Genomic DNA, 17,439 nt, shown 5'->3' on the forward strand with positions numbered 1-17,439 from the left:
AACAACCTACAAAGCAGTGCATAGCAGTTTACAGCAGAGCCAGAAAGAGGAATGAGGAGAATGCAGGGAAGGAGCAACTGGATGCGAGAAAGGCAGGACCAGAACAGGCGTTAACACTGCACAGCCTAAGAGCTCAGTATCACACACAAGGGGCTACCTTAAAAGAATTCCAAGTACCTTATTTTAATTTCTTGACATGGTAAAAGTTTACATACTTTCATCTGGCAAAGAGAGCCGAACAAATTAAAAGGAATCAATACAAAGAAACACAAGGGGAAGTGCTGCTCCCAGACAGCAGCTAGAACGCAGTTGGTTTGTTACTGAATATTTATTAGCGGGAAGACTAAGAGTTGACTTACTACAAACAACAACAGAAGAGTCTATAGCAAGGGCCAGCGGCTCTCCACACTCTGGGCAAATCCCTGGGAAACCAGCAAGAGACAACATGGCTCTTAGATGTGGCAGCAGAAGAAACAAAAACAAAGTAAAAAAAGAAGGGGAGAAAGTTCATTCCATTTGTCACTGTTACAATGAGGTTAACACAACTATTAAGGCTACTGCACAATAAGAATATACGGGTGTAACAGCAAGACCTGGGAAACAGCAAGGTTCCTGAAACAAATGATTTAAAGTTCCCTGAATAAGGGACTTAAGTAGAAATACTATAAATAAGAAAATTTTGGAGCCTGCAGCGTTATGGGCCCACTTGCCACACACAAAAACTGACGCAACACAACCAGTCATTTCCAAAGGGGTTTGTAATGGACCATGAAACGTTCCAGAGGCTTAGAGGAGTCACCAGGCACACAAGTGTGCCCTTTGCAGGGGAAAGACTACAAGGTCTGCAATGGTACCGGGTGGGTATCGGTCATCCTCACCCCCAAGCACCAACGGTCGCAGCTGGCCTGCTCTGCCCAGGCAGCGGGGAGCACTGCCAGGAGACAGCGGGTCTCAGTCTGACCACGTGCGGAGACTGTCAGGACTTTAGTATCAGACCTCTGGCCCCTCCCTTCTCTCAGCCTGGGCAAAAGCATCTCATGCTGAAGGGGCACTAGGACGTACGTGAAGTAACGTTGGTTTTAGCCAAGACAGTGGCTCTAGTCAAATCGCCAACAGGAGCAGAAGCCACCTGAGCTCACGACCAGCCAGGAGAGCAACCAGCCCTAGTTTCGAGCACCAGCTTGTGCTCTGCACTGATCTAGCCAAGAACTGACAAGGCAGAGACAGATGGGGCAGGCTCTGCTGAGTCAGAAGAGAGCCAGAAAAGGAGTGCAGACCGCTCAGCGGCACTGGAGCGTGGCTGCTGCCACCAGCCCCCAAGGGGCAGGTTCCCTTGTCTTTGCAATTGGTCAGTGCAGAGCACCGGTGGCAGAGGGGCCCAGCTACAGCCAGCAGTGAAGAGGTTGAGCTTCTCCACCACCGCACCACCACCTGGGCTTGCTTGTGCCAAAGACTATCTGCCCCATTCCCAGAGACCCCAGTGAAGCCTCCAGCCAAGAGATGGGACAGGACGAGGGCTTGGTCTCTAGTGTCGTTCCTACTCGGGTAGGAAGAAAGGCATGAAGGAATGTTCCTGCCTGGCTGGTGCTCTCACTCTGCAGTAGCCTCTAGGGCACCCCAAAGCAGCACGGCCTTCTCATTACCAGTTACTAGAGGGAGGGAGAGCTCCTGAGACCTGAACAAAACCAATCACAAAACTAGGCGAGAATTTCTTTAGAGTTTAACTAAGAATGCGATACTATTTCCAGCCAGTTTCCCATCTCGATAGTCACGTAACAAACCAAGGCAATGACGGTCTTTAGTTGACTGAACAGTTCTCAAGTTCAAACGTTGACACTTAATAGAGGGTCTCAGCATTGCTGCTCCGAGGCCTCTTGATCTTCTCAATGTTTTTAAGGATCATGTCATGCAAAGTGACCTGCAAAAAGGGAGAACAGGACTCAGACAAGAAGGATGAGGTCATCCACTGTTCAGCTTCCACAATGAGCACTGGTTAAAAGAGCAGCACAGCTCACCCCGGCACACCCTCAACCCCTGCGCGCAATCACACGCCTAGTTAAGATAAGGGCTTCTCTCAGCCACTTTACAGAAGCCACTGCATGTAACACCAAAAAGAGAAGATTTCTTTACAGACCCCAGGAATGGCTTGTACTGCACGAAGAGCTTAGGATCACAGGCTCCCACAGAGGTGGAAGGAATATTTTGGGCTAGACTCCTGTGAATGCTCAGCTGGAAACACCTGCATCTCTAGGAGATGGTGGAGAGGCAACAGTCTGCTCCTCTCGTTAGAGCCAAAGTGGAGTGGGAAGGAGAGAGGCTTCTTGCCAGGACTAGGTGTACTCATAGGGAAAGGGGAGAGCAGCAGCAGGGTCAAAAGGGCTCTCTCCACTGCTGTGCAGGGAGCCAGCACGAGCTCCAGTTTTTCACTTACATATTGATTCCTCAGCTCTGAAATGATCAGGCGCAGACTAATGTACTCCTTCTCATCAATCTCTGTCACTGTGCGGCGGTAGTCCTCCTACAGAGAGCAGACGCGTGGCTGAGTGGCCTGAGCTCAGCTGTGCCTCCCATACGCCAAGTGAAAGTCCTACCTTTTACAAAGGAATCCCCCCTTCAGCTTGCTCTCCTCTAACGCAGATGTCCTGCGTCCTTGTACCATCCCCCCTTTTCCCCCAGGACCCTCAGCTCAAAAAGGACAGTGATGAAGTGGCCCAAAGAGTCCCAAAAAGCAGCAGCATGTAACATCTCCACTTCCCCGTTCACTTACCACATGCGGGTACTTAGCTATTTTGGAAACCAACTTTGCTCTTGTGATATAATATCTGGTAGGAAAAGGGAGAGACTAAAGGTCAGATAAATAGCACCAAGGTTTTTTTCAGGCCCAAGCTGCCCTAGGAAAGCTGGAGGACCTTCCCCAAGCACTTTACTTCTCCCAAGAGGATTCCAAAAAAAAAAAAAAAAAGAGGCCTGTTCTTGCATGCCTACCTAGAAATCTGGTCCAGGTAGGAAGCTGCCTCACTCTCCACAGTTCGAAGCTCAGCAACTGTTTCCTCCTGCAGGGAAGACAAGGAAGCCATTAGCTTCATGAGACTGCAGCTGGCCTTCAGGGCTCTGAAAGCAACGTGTCTCAGCAGTGCCACGTCAAACTCAGGTTTGGGTTTTAAAACCTAAACTAACACCGTGACTGCAGCTGCTGGATACCATCAAATGAAAGATTCAGAGGAACCCCAGAGATCCATATCCCTGGAGCACAGCTCTCTCCTACAGCAGGACATAGAGCCAGCGGTGCCCTACCTGAATAGAAACACCGAAGTTGTTTCCATCTTCTATCCTGGGGATGAGAAGCTGCACCCACATTTTCACCTGCAGTGGAAAGACCACAACACTGATCAATGCCAACATCTCCAGAGAGACCTCTCTCAAAAGTTTTACCAAAAGTCCCCCAGGACCCTGCTTTTGCCATACAGTTCATGATAAACTGCAGGTCCTTCACGCTCATGCAACACTTCTGAGGAGATCATTTCCCACATGGCTGGGACGCCACACAAGCCAGCACAAGCACAGCTTCCCACGCGAAGCTCTCCTGACTGTGCCACAGCAGCTCTCAGCAGGCGTCTGTGGCTGTGCAAAAGGAGGGTGAAGAAAAGCCTCAAAGAAGGAGCCTGCATAACAGACATCCTCCTCCTTCAGCAGGTGAACTACAGAGCTCCCCGAGGGCTCAGAAAAACGTTATTTCCCTACACCTACCTCCCAGCCACTTTTAGACACTGTAGTACGAACCCTGCCTTTCCTCATCTACAGAATACAGAGGGGCCTGCTCCTTCCACTCAGAGCAGCTTTGCCTCTCCAGGAGCAAAAGCATCCTACTGTCTCCACTTGCTCCAGCGCCCATACCCACCGTATTACACTTCTCGATAAGCAGCCTGATTTCTGGTTTCACTTTCTCAATGATGTCCACCAGCTGCTGGTTGCTCTTCAGCATCCCATTGGGCATCACGAACACTTTGGTACCTAGCGGCAGAGGAGAAAAACACCTCGCATCAGCAACGCGTCGGAACGGCTGCGCCAGGGGATCAGACCAAAGGTCCACCTGAGCATCGTATCTCCCGCAAAGGCTAGTGGTGGACGCTGAGCCAGGCTATAGCTAACCTGTGGGGAAGGGGAAATTTCACATGGGGTAACAGCAATTACCCCAAAGGAAGGAAAAAAGAAAGCCTGGAGCGGAGGCGAGAGCTGAAGAGCTCTAGGCTGCTGAGGCTGGGCACAAAGGATTTTCCTGTGCACGTGTATGAGCTGTTTCTGCCTCAGCTTAATCCAAAGCCTGGTATCTTCCTCCAGACAAGGAGAGCTTTCAGCACAGAGCCACAGGGAGATGAGCTGCCTCTGTCAGCAGGCCAAGCTCAAGCAAGTACTACTTATGTCTGTCAGAGAAGTCCTAATTATGCTTCTAAGAGCTGGAACCTGACTCCTGAACAGCAGAACGTCCATAGGTCAGGCTCTGAGAGGTTGCGGGGACAGGCCTGCATGAGCAGCAGCTGCTGTCAGGACAGGGCAAGTGGGGTTCACATGATTTCATACCCCTAAGACATGGCGTGCTGGTTCAGGGGGCGGGCGGCAACACAAGAGACTTGGGGACTCTTACCCTGAAAGGTCTCTTCGCGGTCTTCCAGCTTCCTCTTTTTCATATTTGGCTAAAATATACAAAATGTTTTACTCACAAACTAGTCGTAAGCTGTAACAGTGTTGCAAAGGAAATAAGGAAAACTTTAGAGCCTCTGCTACGCTCCTAGTTTCTAAGCATTCTTCTTTAAAAACAAAGGAGGACTGCAGAGCACAGCGTTACCTCCGGCAGACTTCCCAGGCTCAAGAGAGCAATTCCTAAAGCCTTTGGGAAAGCCACAGCCTGTTATTAAATAAGAGTATCCTACTCCAGCACAGAGCAAGCCATGCAGTTTTAATTAACAGAAGCAGGGATCACAGCCGAGAGAGTAACCTTACCCCATCCAGTCCATCATGGCTGTTCGTGAGAAGAATTGGGTCAGGCACTGGGAGGTTCATGTCCGAATGGATCTGAGTGAGATCATGAATATTCAGGATAGGCTCCTGGAAAATAAAGCAGATTTGTTATTTAATTATGAACTAACAAATTTTGTCACACCAAACACAATGAGAAGACAAAAAAATTCAGACCTCCTTCTTATCCAACCAAAAAATAAGGAGGAATGAAAAAAAAAAAAGTCAAACAATAGGCCTGTGATGAGACCTCCCTCCACCCAGGAACAGCGTGCCAGCTCCAGACTGTGATCAAAGCTATCAACTGTCTGCAACACTGGAGTCCCTGTGAGACCACAGCATCGCTAAGGACAGCCCGACATTGCTGAATACATAAGAAAGATAAATGTGGTGATCACACAAAGAAAACTGAAAAAGGAAGCACCCCCTCTAGAGCTAACAGCACTCAAATGCACGCAAGCAACCAAGCCACTGCTTTGCGTCTTTGTAACAATGTGAAACGTGCAAGAAAATACACGGGACGAGACCTGCCGCGTCTTTTTCAACACATCGCTTGAAAATTAAGAAGGATGCAGAGGACAACGTATACCTTACCTTAAGGAACCCGTCGAGTTCTAACAGCTTCTTTGGGAAAAAGTTTGCCACCAGGTCTTCAGCCTGAGAGAGAAAGAACAGACGATGACGTGAAACAGCGCCGCGAGGTTCCCGCTAGCAGGCAAGAACACCAGGGAAATCAGCTGTCCAGAGGCAGGAAACAGGAGAGAACACGGGTTCTGCCTGCTGCCAACAGTCACGCTGAGCCAAGGTGAGAAGACGCCGGCAGAGCCGTGAGGCTACGTAACCTCGCTCCAGTTAGTGACTGAAGCTCTGAGCGCTGCTAAGCTTCCAGGAGAGGCTCAAATCGCAATCAAGTCCGGCAGAAAGGAACGGCCGAACGGCCTCTTCCCTGTCCTATCGCGTTCTGGGCAGCGGCAGAGGGCACTCACCTCACTCGTGATCCGCTCCCTGAAGGAGTCAACCTGCAGAAGGAAAACAGCAACATTTCAGAGCCATCTCAAAGAACAGGGCTCGCGCAAGCCGAGCGGAGCTCAGCTGCAGCCTGAGCCCCGGTTCTCTCCGGGTCCGGCTCTCGTCCTCACGAGCAGCGCCGGGAGCTGGAAGAGGCTGTGAACACCGAGCGGCAGCTGCCGGAGCACGCCAGAAGCTGCCTTTTTCCCCCCATCCCTCTCGCCTGCACGGGCTGGACTCAAAAGGCCGGTCCCGAGGCGCGAGGGGAGGCGCGGAGCGAGGGGGGAAACCGGGAACCCGGCACCTCCCGCCCGGGCCGGCTGCGGCTCGGGGCGGAGGACAGACACACCGGGCCGGGCACGCGCGGCCCGCGCCTGGGCCAGCGGCCGCCCTTCGCCGGGGAACCGCCCGGGGGCGGCCGCAGAGCGGCCCCGGCCCCGGCCCATTCCCGCCCTCCCGGCGCTCTCGCGGTGCAGCGGCGGCCGGGCGCGCGGGGGCGGCGGCGCCGGGGGGCAGAGCCGGGCGGTGGGAGCGGGCGGTTGGAGCGGGCGGGCCGCGCTCGGCGGCCGCACGACCAACGGCCGGGGCGAAACGGCCGGGCGGCGCCCCGGGGCGGCCCCCGAGCCCGCCCCGCCCCGAGGCCCAGGCCGGCGCCGGCCCGACCCGGCCCGGCCCGGCCCGGCGGGGCGACGGGGACGGTGACGGGGCGGGCCGCGCCGCGCGGAGGGCGCACCTTGAGCTTCACCTCCGGGTCCACCTTGAGCAGCGAGGCCATGGCGGCGGCGGGCGGGTCCGGGTCTCGCTCTGGCGCGGGGCCGCGCTGCCGCCTGCCCCACCACCGGCGTCGCCGCCACCGGAACTGACCTCACGCGGCGCGCCCGCCAATGCCGCGCGCGCCCGCCGCCCGCGTGACGCTCTCCCCCGCGCGCACGCGCCGCCGGGTCCTGGCCGCTCACACGGCGGGAGAAAATGGCCGCCGCGGCCGCTACACCCCTGCCAGGACCGGGCCCCGCCGCCTGCGTCACGTCCGTCGCGCGGCGATGGCGGAGCGGGTGCGGGGCTGAGCGGCGGCATGGAGGGGAGCCGGCCGCCCGCCTGCACCACGCAGGTCAGCTTCGTCTGCCAGCGCTGCAGCCAGCCGCTGAAGCTCGACACCTCCTTCAAGATCCTCGACCGCCTCACCATCCAGGAGCTCACCGGTACCGGCGGGGCGGGGCGGGGCGGGGGGGCTGGCGCGGGGGCCCGGGCCCGGGTGACGGCGTCTCCTCTCCCGCAGCCCCGCTGCTGACCGCCGCCCCTGCCCGGCCCGGGGACGCGCACGAAGAGGAGAGCGCCCTGACGGAGGTAACGGCGGGGCGGGGCGCGGCGGCGTTGGCGTTGCCTCGGGCCCTGGTGACGGTGTCCCCTCGCCCCGCAGGAAGCCTTCGCGGAGAACCGGCAGGATGGCGTGTCCAGGAGGTTCATCCCGCCAGCCAGGTACGGCCGCCGCCGCGCTCCCGCCCGCCCTCCCTCCCGGCAGGCCTGCCCTGCCCCGGCCCGGAGCCCCGGCCGCGGGCGGGTCCCACGCAGCCCCCGGCAGCTTCCTGCGGGCAGCCCGAGCCGGCGCTGAGGAACCGCCTGGGGAAGGGTCCCCTCCGCCGGAGAGGCACCACCGGCCTGCGCTTAACAGCCCCTTCCGTGTGACCCCCTTAGAGTTTCCCCCTAGGGATCCCCGCGGCCCTCGGGCCCCTCAGCGGGCACATACGTAACGCGTGTTGTTAGCTCCGGGTTAGCACAAAACGCTGTCCCGATAGAGCTCTCCTGAAATGCAGGCTCCCCCGTCCTCCTGCAAGTACGTCCCGTGTGTTCTTCCCTTCTGACTCTTGAACTGGTCTCAGATTAAGTCTAGCACTAGGGCTGCCTCCCCATCACCCTCAGCACTCAACTCTCAACAAAATTCTTTCCAAGAATGATGTCGACAGAAAGCGCCAACAGTTTCACGCTGATCGGAGAAGCGTCAGATGGCGGCACGATGGAAAACCTCAGCCGGAGACTGAAGGCAAGTCTTACACGAGCTGGTAAACTCGGACACTTCTGAACGGAGCATCAGTTTTTCTAGATGCTCTGCAAGATTAAACTGCAAAGTTGCCCGTAGCACTGGCCTTCCAGTATTTTTGTTGGTGAGTAGTTCAGTAAAGCTGGCTTATTTTAAATCAAAATTTGACCTGCAAAAAATACTTTGCCAGTTGAAGAAGCACAAGCCCGTCTGTTGAAAACCAGCCGGCAGCTGCCGGTGGCTTCAGCTGACCTGACGGTGAGCTGTTCCTGCAGGTCACCGGCGACCTCTTTGACATTATGTCTGGGCAGACAGATGTGGATCACCCTCTGTGTGAGGAATGCACAGACACTCTGCTGGACCAGCTAGACACACAGCTGAACATCACGGAGAACGAGTGCCAGAACTACAAGTGAGTGATCCGGAGGTGGCCTGAGAGCGAGGTGCTTTAGCTTGTAGCCTAGGGGAATAACGCAGCCTTGGTCCGGCCTTCCGTGATCAGTAAGAGGCGTCCCCGACTTCAGCGCTTGGTTTTCTTTGTCTGAATTAGATGAAAATTTTATTTTTGAGAGTCCTGCGGTACGCGGCTTCTCCAGCTGAAGTCTGTGAGCCCGTCAGAACGACTGATGCCACCTGCCCACGGTGCCTGTGTGGCAGCACTCCCCCGCGGTCGAGGGCTTCACAGAGATGGTTACTGACAGGCAGTAACAGATCCGCGGTCCCCGTCTCGCTCCCCCGTTCTCCTGTGTGCGTTCCTGACTCACGGTGCAGGATCAGCGCGGAGAGCTCGGGAGGCACGAGAGGCGCACGTGAGATCAGAGTCCCTGTTTGCGCCTCTGCTCGCGTGCGCGGGCTGTCACGGAAGTGGGGGCTGTTGGTGGGGGGCTTCCCAGGATCCCTGTGTTGGTAATCCTGTCGCTCTCCTTTAGGAGGTGTCTGGAGATACTGGAACAAATGAACGAGGATGATAAGGAGAAGCTGCAAATGGAACTGAAAGAACTTGCACTGGAGGAAGAGCAGCTGATTCAGGAGCTAGAGGATGTTGAGAAGAACCGCAAGATTGTGGCTGAGGACTTCGAGAGAGTCAGGGCAGAGGCAGAGCGGCTGGAGCAGGAAGAAGCTCAGTGAGTGCACTACAACTGCAGTTTATGGCAGGGATTTTAGGTAACAGATAAATGAGATTATAATGTGGACAAACCTGTAAATAATGCCCAAATGCAAGTGGCTTGTTCTTTGCAAAATTGAAGTTGGCTAGACCAAAAAACCCTAGTACACTGCGTGAGAAATCGCTTTTCTGTAAACACCTCCACTTAGCATTTCTTGTCTTGCTTTAATCAAAAGGTATCAGAAAGAATACTGTGAGTTCAAGAGGCAACAACTGGAGCTAGATGACGAGCTGAAAAGCGTGGACAACCAAATGCGCTATGCTCAGATGCAACTGGATAAATTAAAGAAAACCAACGTGTTCAACGCAACCTTTCACATCTGGTAACGTAGACACTGGAACACGGCGTCGGTTTGCTACGAATCTGCAGCGTAAGATGGGCTGTTCAAGTAATACTGCATTTGACGGGAAAGGTGCTAGTCAAGTCGTAGTTACCCCAAACAAAGCAACTAGTGATGGCTCCCAGCAGCGTCAGCTGAGAGGGGTTTGCGGCGCTGCGCAGATGTCCAAGCAGACTGTGAAAGGGCCCTTTCACTAACCTGTTAACGAACCGGGAGCTGCTGTGCTAGCCAATGGTAACGCTCTAATGTCAGGCTCTACAGAGCAGGGAGCTCTGGGGGTTTGGGTGTTTGGTCGAGGGTTTTGTTTTCTTTTTTAAATGAACTCTCTCATAAAAAGAGAGCGAGTGGTTGGTATTTATACACCCTTTTTAACCAGAGCCCTCAAACCCTCCTTTTGCTTGGTTAGCAGTGCGCGTTCTGTAACTGTTAGTACGTGGCCCTTGTTTGGTTAGCATGCTAGAAGCTGTTCCTGCCCCAGTGCGCTTATTTATAATTCCTCTTTCACAGGCACAGTGGCCAGTTTGGCACAATAAATAACTTCAGACTTGGCCGTCTCCCCAGTGTTCCTGTAGAATGGAATGAGATCAATGCTGCCTGGGGGCAGACCGTGCTGTTGCTGCACGCCCTCGCTAACAAAATGGGCCTGAAGTTTCAAAGGTACATGCAATATAATACACATTTCACTGATGACCCGGATGAAGACAGTGAGACTCATCTGCCTGTGAATCATATCTCCTTTCAGATACCGTCTTGTACCATACGGCAACCACTCGTATTTAGAGTCCCTGACGGACAAATCAAAGGTAAGAATCGGAGGATGTTGACCTTGAACGCCAGAGAGCCCGGGTCAGGCTGGGGGACGCAGAAGACGAGCTCTGTGTGAATTTATGGTACAGGAGAGCTAGCTGCCCCGACTTCTCCAACGTAATAATATCTCACTCCATATCCTGTATCCAGCCACTCGTTCTGCCATCCAGTAGTATTAAACATGACAGGACTCTTGAACTATCCACTGCAGCTGGCCAGAGGAAGACAGCGTGATTTGGGGTGATTGTAGGTGATTAGGAACCCAAGCCTGCACGCAGTAGGCACTTACTACAAAACAAGTCACCCTTATTATGTGCCACAAACCACTTCTAAGCATCCTGTGACAAAATTGAGCCTTGCACAAGACTAAAGAGCTGCAGTGACCATATCTAAAATGGAGTACGTAGGGTGCCTGAAACAAATCTCTTTTCCAGGAGCTGCCCTTGTACTGTTCTGGAGGCCTGAGGTTCTTCTGGGACAATAAGTTTGATCATGCAATGGTGGCTTTCCTGGACTGTGTGCAGCAATTCAAAGAGGAAGTGGAGAAAGGCGAAACTCGGTTTTGTTTGCCTTATAGGTGAGTGTTGCTATATAACGTGTCAAATTAACACCTCGTATGCTGTCCCACGCAGCACTAACTGACCTCTGGACCAGTCTGCAGCACTGCTTGCTGTTTCAGTCCTGTCTTTCTGGAATCATCCAGTGTTCTTTATAGCGTGCAGGATTACCACATTTGCTCTCAGTTTAATTGAAATTTAAAGCTAGTTCCTCAGGTGAAGACCTGAAGCTTGCTAGATTTCCTTTAAAACCAAAGTATTCTTACATAGAATAATATGAATGTCAGATTTAAATTTTAGTACTTGATGTCATACTGAGATTAAATGCTTGCAATAGTAGTGCACTAATAAAACTTTGTGTGTGATACAGGATGGACGTGGAGAAAGGAAAGATTGAAGATACAGGCGGCAGTGGTGGCTCTTACTCTATTAAAACACAATTTAACTCTGAGGAGCAATGGACAAAGGCACTAAAATTCATGTTAACTAACCTGAAGTGGGGTCTTGCCTGGGTCTCCTCCCAGTTCTATAACAAGTAACCATGTAAAGAACTCGTCCCGGCAGCTGTAGAGCGTCTGCATTTCGTTGGAGAAAGTCAAACTAAGATGTCTCTTAATATTAACTAGTACAAAATGTTTACAATACCAAAAATCCACAAGACACTTTATTTAAAATACCATTATTACAAGTAGTATATAGAAAAGCAATATGTAAAGTTATATCATTGAGCTGAACGGAATAAAAAAAATCAGCTATTAAACAGATGCTAAACTGGTACTTTTGGGGTTTATAGATACGCGTAGAAATGACTGTTGAACTTCAAAGCACCAGTGAGTTTGATGCTACTCTGTTACAGGTTAGAAAAGCAAAATGTTACAAACACAGGGAATAACGTGGAAGAACTCACCGAACCTCTGCTCGGTCACTAAAGAGTAACTACAGTTTGAAATAAAATATTTTCTAAGTCATATCAGCACTTCTTTGTGCCACTGAACTTAACAAGGTTTGATACTCTTTAAAATACTGTTAGCTGTGGTGATGTTACCTCTTTGTAATACTTCCTGCAGCCTGTTCTTGCACAGAGGTGCACTGAGTAAATAATAAAATGCTATTCTACACAAAGAGTGCTTTCATCTAGCATATGCCAGGCACAGCATAAACAGCCCCTGGCACGCACTGGACGTGCTGAATAGGCACCTGCTGTCACGACAATTGCATCGCTTTCAAAACTGGTGGGCCTCTGTCCTCTTCACAACGCTGGTCAACTAGCTGGCTTTCTTAGGGTATGAGCAAACAGGCTCTGAACACTGGCAAAGAGGGAACACAGTAACAAGTGGCCTGGCTGCAGCAGGCTGCCTGAGACAATAATTAATTTTTTAAAAAGCAGCAAGTGGAGAAAGAAAGTACAGCCCTGCTTGTAACGACTGGGGGTGCGAGCTGCTTCCAGCAATACAGATTACCAAGCAGAATACCAGGCATATTAACGCCTTTTCAAAACATGACGACTCTTAAGAGTTTTCTCTATTCAAAGGAAACTTACATTCATAACTTAGAAGATGTAGCTCTTACAGTAAAGCTTCTGGTGCTGAAAAAGGCACTTCTAAACGCTGCTTTGCTCCTGCATGCCTCCCTTCACAGCACTAGTGCGTTGCCTGAAAGGACGAGCTTTTCTAATTAACGTGTAACATACGAAATGTTACAGAACGCCTGGTGTTCGAAACAAAAGTAAAACCAAATGGCGTTGGGTGCCCTGTGCAGTATCACAGAAGATGGACTGTTAGCAGCAGCATAACAGTTTGCTACGGATAGGCTAGTGCCTGGGCATAGAAGACAGTTCTATTTAAGAGGCGTAATTCTGTTCTCTGGAGCCTTTGTTCCACAGTTCCTGTGGTGCTGCTTTGGAGTGGTACTGCCAACGATGTGTTTCAGTACTGCGTAAGAAAACTCTAAGATACTTTGTGAAGTAATGCCAGTGATACAGTTTAAATGCTCCACAACCTTAAAAAAAAAAAATGAAGACACTTACAGTGCCTAAGAGACATTAGCTTATAGGCATACTTCTTAACCCTCCAAATTTAACGAGAATAATAGTGCTCTACGGGTGCACTTCAACAAAAGTTGAAGCCTCTCAAGTATGGTTTTTTATTTGGTTGGTTTTTTGTTTAGTTGCTTGCTTGTTTTGGGGTTTGTTTTGTGCCTTTGTTTTTTTTTAATTTAATTGCTTCTACTAAAGAAGTAAAATGAAAAAGCTACTATCTGTAATAGGCCGGTAGAGTATTCAGTAGCAGTTTGGGCAGAAAGAAGTCCCACGGGATTGCTTCTCCACCTGTCAACAAAACGATGTCTGTGGGGGCTTGTTCTGGCTGTAAGGAAGCTGAAGCGCGAGGATATGCTCACACTAGTGCAAGCACAAGCCTTCCTGCGGAATTGCCCTGTACCCTCATAACACTTACAAAAGTACACGCGCTTCCTGCTAAAAAACCTGAAAGACGTCACCTCCCTCATGCTACTCCCAGTGGAGCCTACCCGTCTTCTTGCTGGGCTTAAACGTACAAACAGCCTTCGCTTTTCTTTCATGTAGAGCTAATGTGTTCAGAAGCGACTGTACCTGCTTCCAGTGCCCAGGGTTTAGTATGAACACGCTTGTGCTGATGATTCCAACAGCCAAGAGCATGAAATCTTCCTTTACTGTCAAAAACTTTGCTCTGCAGAAGTAAAAGCATCTTCTGGTGTAAAATGATGCTAGTTTTACAGTTCAAAAGCACCTACTTCTGTAATCGCTATACAGCCCTCGGACAAGTTAGCTTATTCAGTCCAAATAAAGCCTGATCTGTTAACTTTAATTGACAGTGCTAAAGCTGGATTTTTATGATTAAGTTAAACACTTTCCTAGCTTGCCCCTAAAGCAAATGCGGTGAAGCACTTTGCTTTGAACTGGCATATTAAGGTCCATAAACAATGCTGAAACCCCCCAAAATTAAAATTTTTTAAAACATGCCCAAAAAATGGCATGATGGGAATTATGCTACTATTTCTTAGGTTTTTTTAGGGTTTTGATTTCAAATAGTTACTTTCTGCAATAGTCACATAAGCTACTTACACCTGCAGTTTGTTTGGTGTCGAATTTTCAATGGCAATTTTCAACAAAGTGTCGTAGATGGTATCTCTTGTAAGATAGGAGAAGTCAAGTAGTTGCATACACATCTGATGTAATGGTTTTGCAGGAAGCAGGCAGCCGTTATGTCCTAGCACGGAGATCATACACAATCAGCCATACATTCTGAGTCATTAAACTGAACTAGAAAGAAGTGTTAGTTACTGTAAGCGAGGGATGAAGATTTCTGGTGAGAACTGCCTTTGTTTCTGAGCACCCTAGCCTATGGCACGAGAAGGCCTTTCTCAATCTCGGTATAATTTCACTCACTCTGAAATTCAGGTTGTCAGACCTGGGCAAACAAAATGGTAAGTCATTGCAGAAAATGTGGCCTTACGCTAGGTTTTGGGGCTTTTAAGCTCTTAATCTTTTACTGAATTAGTCACGACTGGCTGTCCAACAACATTCATCAGGTTCTACTAGGGACAAAGTTCCCATCCGAAAAGCAGAGCCCTGGACAATCTGAAGAGTTTCACGTGCCTTCACAGTATGCAAAAATCTGTAACATGAGACATTTTGGTTCGGATCAGCAATAGCTCTATTACGCTTTTAAAAAAATTCTTTCCCATTCTCTCCTATTAATACTCTTACCTAAAACCTCTAGAAGCAATTCCACGTAAGCCAAAGGAGTTGACACGTTGATCTGGAAGTGCAGAGTTTTTAACACGGCAAGCTCTGATTCAAGCAATTCCTGTTTAGTATATGAGTATTTTAAGAATTGCAGAAATTTTAAAGCTGTGTCACTGTTAACTATCTGAAAAGGGAAAAAAAGACAAATTATCTTCTAGGCAGTAAGGCTAGGAACAAAGTATCTTCTTGCTTTACTCCTCCCACTGAATTTAAGCATGAGCCACTGCAGTGGTGATGCTGCCTGCTAACCCAGCTGTCCAACTCGTCTTTTAAGCTGGCTTGAGAAATCCAGCTCGGACCTTCTTTCCTGTAGGTTCCCTCTACTCCCCGAACCTTCCCCCGACAGGGTGAACCCTCTCTAGCCATACAATAGTCAACAACCACAGGCCGAGCTGTCCCGCTGCCTGTACTTTTTTCCCCAGTGCTGGGAACATTTCCTGACAAATTGTCACTTGATGAGTGACAATTAACCTGCCCCAAACGGAAGAGATTTAGGTCTCTGTTTCCATATCCTCTGCATTTCATTATGACCGTTGTCTTTCAGAGAGGAAATCTATTTTTTAAGAGAGATTAATATACTACGCAATTCACTACACTGCTAAAAAAACGCTACGGGAAAAGGTTTAACTAGCTTACATTATAATGTAAGGAAAGTTTGCTTGCAAGCTGAATGCACGACACAAGTCGCAGGACAAACGTGTCGTATATCTGATCTTTCAGAGAGCTCCAGCTGCTGCCTTGTCCTTGTTCACGACTTGTAACGTTCTCTCTGGAGGACTTACAGATTTGTTCTACTTGCTTGATCATAAACCTACAAAAACCACAACTACTAAGAAAACAGTTCTCTTCTGCTAAGAAAAAGGAAGAAAAGCAGTTCTGCATGTACTGAGAACGTATGGATAGCTGTTAATTTGAATTAAATGAGTAAAGGGACAAGGCTCTAGAAACACAAAAACCCATTATACATTGTCTGAATGAGCAGTACAGAGTAACAATGTGAGAGAAACGAGACGTGCACTGAGCGTTCAGGATATTTATTACCTTTCAAGTAACTCTACCGCTTGGTATCTTGCCGATTGGTCCAAGTGCCATTTTTCAGACAAAAGGAATATAAATTCTGCAAAAAAGCGCAACAGTCATTCACAACAGTCAACTGAAGCTAATTATACAGCCGTTAACCATCTCGGGAGTCAGCTGTCGCCGAGGCAGACCCTCACCCACTATCTGGGTCTCTTTGAAGCACCCGGCCCGATCCGACAGTTCACCCAGGTGCTGTTCATTTTCTGTGGCCAAATGGATCAGCGTATCCTCGATAATCTCGGGAGCGATCTCGCCGAAGATGGGGCCTGGGTCACGGCACCGGGACGCTGCTTGCACCTGGGACCCCATTTACCAGTTCAGCTCGGACACCTTAGGGACGGTAACTATTCCAGCGGCACCCCGGCGGGAGAGGGCCCCGAGAGCCCCCGCCACGGCCCCGCTGGGCCTCAGGGTCCAAGAGGCGCAGGCGGGAGCTGCCAGGCCTCGGCGACGGCCCAGCCCCGGGAAGGAGCCCGCTCGCTCGCCCGCCGCCAGGCCCGAGAGCGGCCCCGCCCCAGCGCCTGCGCGGTCACGGGGCCCCGCCCGGCCAATCGGAGCGCGCCTCCTCCGCGGCCAGCCACGCGCCGGGCCTCAGCCGACCGCTCGACGCCCCGCTCCCAGTGCGCCTGCGCGCAGCGAGCCTGCGTGGCCCGCGCCCTTCCGATTGGCCGGCCTCCCTGCCGGATGTGACGTCGCCGCGCCGTGCGGAAGCGGCGGCGGGGAAGATGGCGGCGCCGCGGGAGCCGGGCGGGGAGGCGGCGTTCGCGCGGCGCATCGACCCGGCGCGGGAGCCGGGGCTCAGCCCCGAGCAGCGCCTTCTCATGGCGCAGGTGGAGCGCGCCCAGCGCCAGCGCGCTCTGCAGAGGCGGCTCCGCGGCCGCAACGCGCTGCTGGCGCTCGGCATCGGCGCGGTAGCGTTCGGCATCTGTATCCTGTGGGGCCGGGCGGGGCCGGGGGGGACGCGCCGCGGCCGGGCCGCGCCCGCTGTCTTCCTTAACACCACCCTCCCAGACGGCTACACCTTCTACTCGGTGTCGCAGGAGCGGTTCCTGGACGAGCTGGAGCAGGAGGCAGAGGCGGCGCGGGCGCGGGCACGGGCGCGGGCCGAGAGCGCAGCGAGCTGAGCACGGAGGGCCCGGCCCAGCCCGGCCCGGGCCCCGGTAAACCCCGTGAGTGAGCTGCAGCCCCCGCGGGCCAGGACGGGCCTCGAGCACAGGGGAATCGCCTGGCCCTGAGCACGGGGCCGCCGCCCTTACGGGGGCCTGGGCCTGCGCGGCGCTCGGTGCGGTCCGGGGAAACGCACTGGGGGGGGCTCCCCTGCAGGCAGGGCTTCCTCCCCTGCAGGCAGCCCCCTTTCTCCTGGAGAGGGGCCAGGCTCTTTGCCAGGGACTTGCTCCTGGGAAGGGCAGGGGTGCCCAGGGGCTCGCTCCTTTCCACAATAAATGCCCCGTCTGGAGACTGTGTCAGTGCCTGTTCTTAACGCAGCTGGTGGCCAGAGTCTGGCTCGGGATCTTACCACCCACTCGGGTGTCTGCTGAGATGGGGGAATTTTCTACTTTGCTCTTTATTTTATCATCTTCTATCATGAGCCAACAGCAAGGACAGTGTCCACAAGTCCCGTCGGACAGACACAGACAGACCCCATTTGT

The 17,439-nt window shown here is 52.0% G+C and overlaps 4 protein-coding genes across 7 annotated transcripts; 2 read left to right on the plus strand and 2 right to left on the minus strand.

Moving 5' to 3' along the window:
* Window positions 1–1,704: 1,704 nt before the first annotated feature.
* Window positions 1,705–6,909, minus strand: PSME3 (proteasome activator subunit 3). Of its 2 annotated transcripts, none has more exons than XM_075523187.1 (11): window positions 6,755–6,909; window positions 6,000–6,032; window positions 5,608–5,670; window positions 4,999–5,103; window positions 4,643–4,691; window positions 3,899–4,011; window positions 3,295–3,363; window positions 2,986–3,053; window positions 2,768–2,822; window positions 2,432–2,518; window positions 1,705–1,918 (listed from the first exon to the last, which is right to left on the minus strand). In XM_075523187.1, exons 1-11 carry the CDS (start codon window positions 6,794–6,796, stop codon window positions 1,838–1,840), a joined length of 765 nt encoding a protein of 254 aa, XP_075379302.1. In that variant the 5' UTR covers window positions 6,797–6,909; the 3' UTR covers window positions 1,705–1,837. The 2 variants fall into 2 exon arrangements, with proteins under 2 accessions (XP_075379302.1, XP_075379303.1); XM_075523188.1 differs by having other exon boundaries at window positions 6,767–6,897.
* Window positions 6,910–6,948: 39 nt separating this feature from the next.
* On the plus strand, window positions 6,949–11,894 carry BECN1 (beclin 1). The gene is made up of 11 exons (XM_075523182.1): window positions 6,949–7,220; window positions 7,298–7,365; window positions 7,439–7,497; window positions 7,969–8,059; window positions 8,332–8,468; window positions 8,986–9,180; window positions 9,398–9,544; window positions 10,070–10,219; window positions 10,305–10,365; window positions 10,804–10,946; window positions 11,297–11,894. Exons 1-11 carry the CDS (start codon window positions 7,094–7,096, stop codon window positions 11,463–11,465), a joined length of 1,347 nt encoding a protein of 448 aa, XP_075379297.1. The 5' UTR covers window positions 6,949–7,093; the 3' UTR covers window positions 11,466–11,894.
* Window positions 11,895–12,025: 131 nt separating this feature from the next.
* Window positions 12,026–16,487, minus strand: CNTD1 (cyclin N-terminal domain containing 1). 3 transcript variants are annotated; one of them, XM_075523185.1, is made up of 7 exons: window positions 15,928–16,487; window positions 15,752–15,827; window positions 15,347–15,521; window positions 14,672–14,834; window positions 14,027–14,171; window positions 13,535–13,631; window positions 12,026–12,857 (listed from the first exon to the last, which is right to left on the minus strand). In XM_075523185.1, exons 1-7 carry the CDS (start codon window positions 16,097–16,099, stop codon window positions 12,852–12,854), a joined length of 834 nt encoding a protein of 277 aa, XP_075379300.1. In that variant the 5' UTR covers window positions 16,100–16,487; the 3' UTR covers window positions 12,026–12,851. The 3 variants fall into 3 exon arrangements, with proteins under 3 accessions (XP_075379300.1, XP_075379298.1, XP_075379301.1); XM_075523183.1 differs by having other exon boundaries at window positions 12,026–12,924; XM_075523186.1 differs by lacking the exon at window positions 13,535–13,631.
* COA3 (cytochrome c oxidase assembly factor 3) lies at window positions 16,469–17,246 on the plus strand. Its single transcript, XM_075523189.1, has 2 exons — window positions 16,469–16,717; window positions 16,802–17,246. The coding sequence occupies exons 1-2, from the start codon at window positions 16,516–16,518 to the stop codon at window positions 16,912–16,914; spliced, it is 315 nt and encodes a 104-aa protein (XP_075379304.1). The 5' UTR covers window positions 16,469–16,515; the 3' UTR covers window positions 16,915–17,246.
* Window positions 17,247–17,439: the final 193 nt, after the last annotated feature.

Source organism: Mycteria americana, chromosome 22, assembly GCF_035582795.1.
Source record: "Mycteria americana isolate JAX WOST 10 ecotype Jacksonville Zoo and Gardens chromosome 22, USCA_MyAme_1.0, whole genome shotgun sequence".
NCBI classification, from domain to species: domain Eukaryota; kingdom Metazoa; phylum Chordata; class Aves; order Ciconiiformes; family Ciconiidae; genus Mycteria; species Mycteria americana.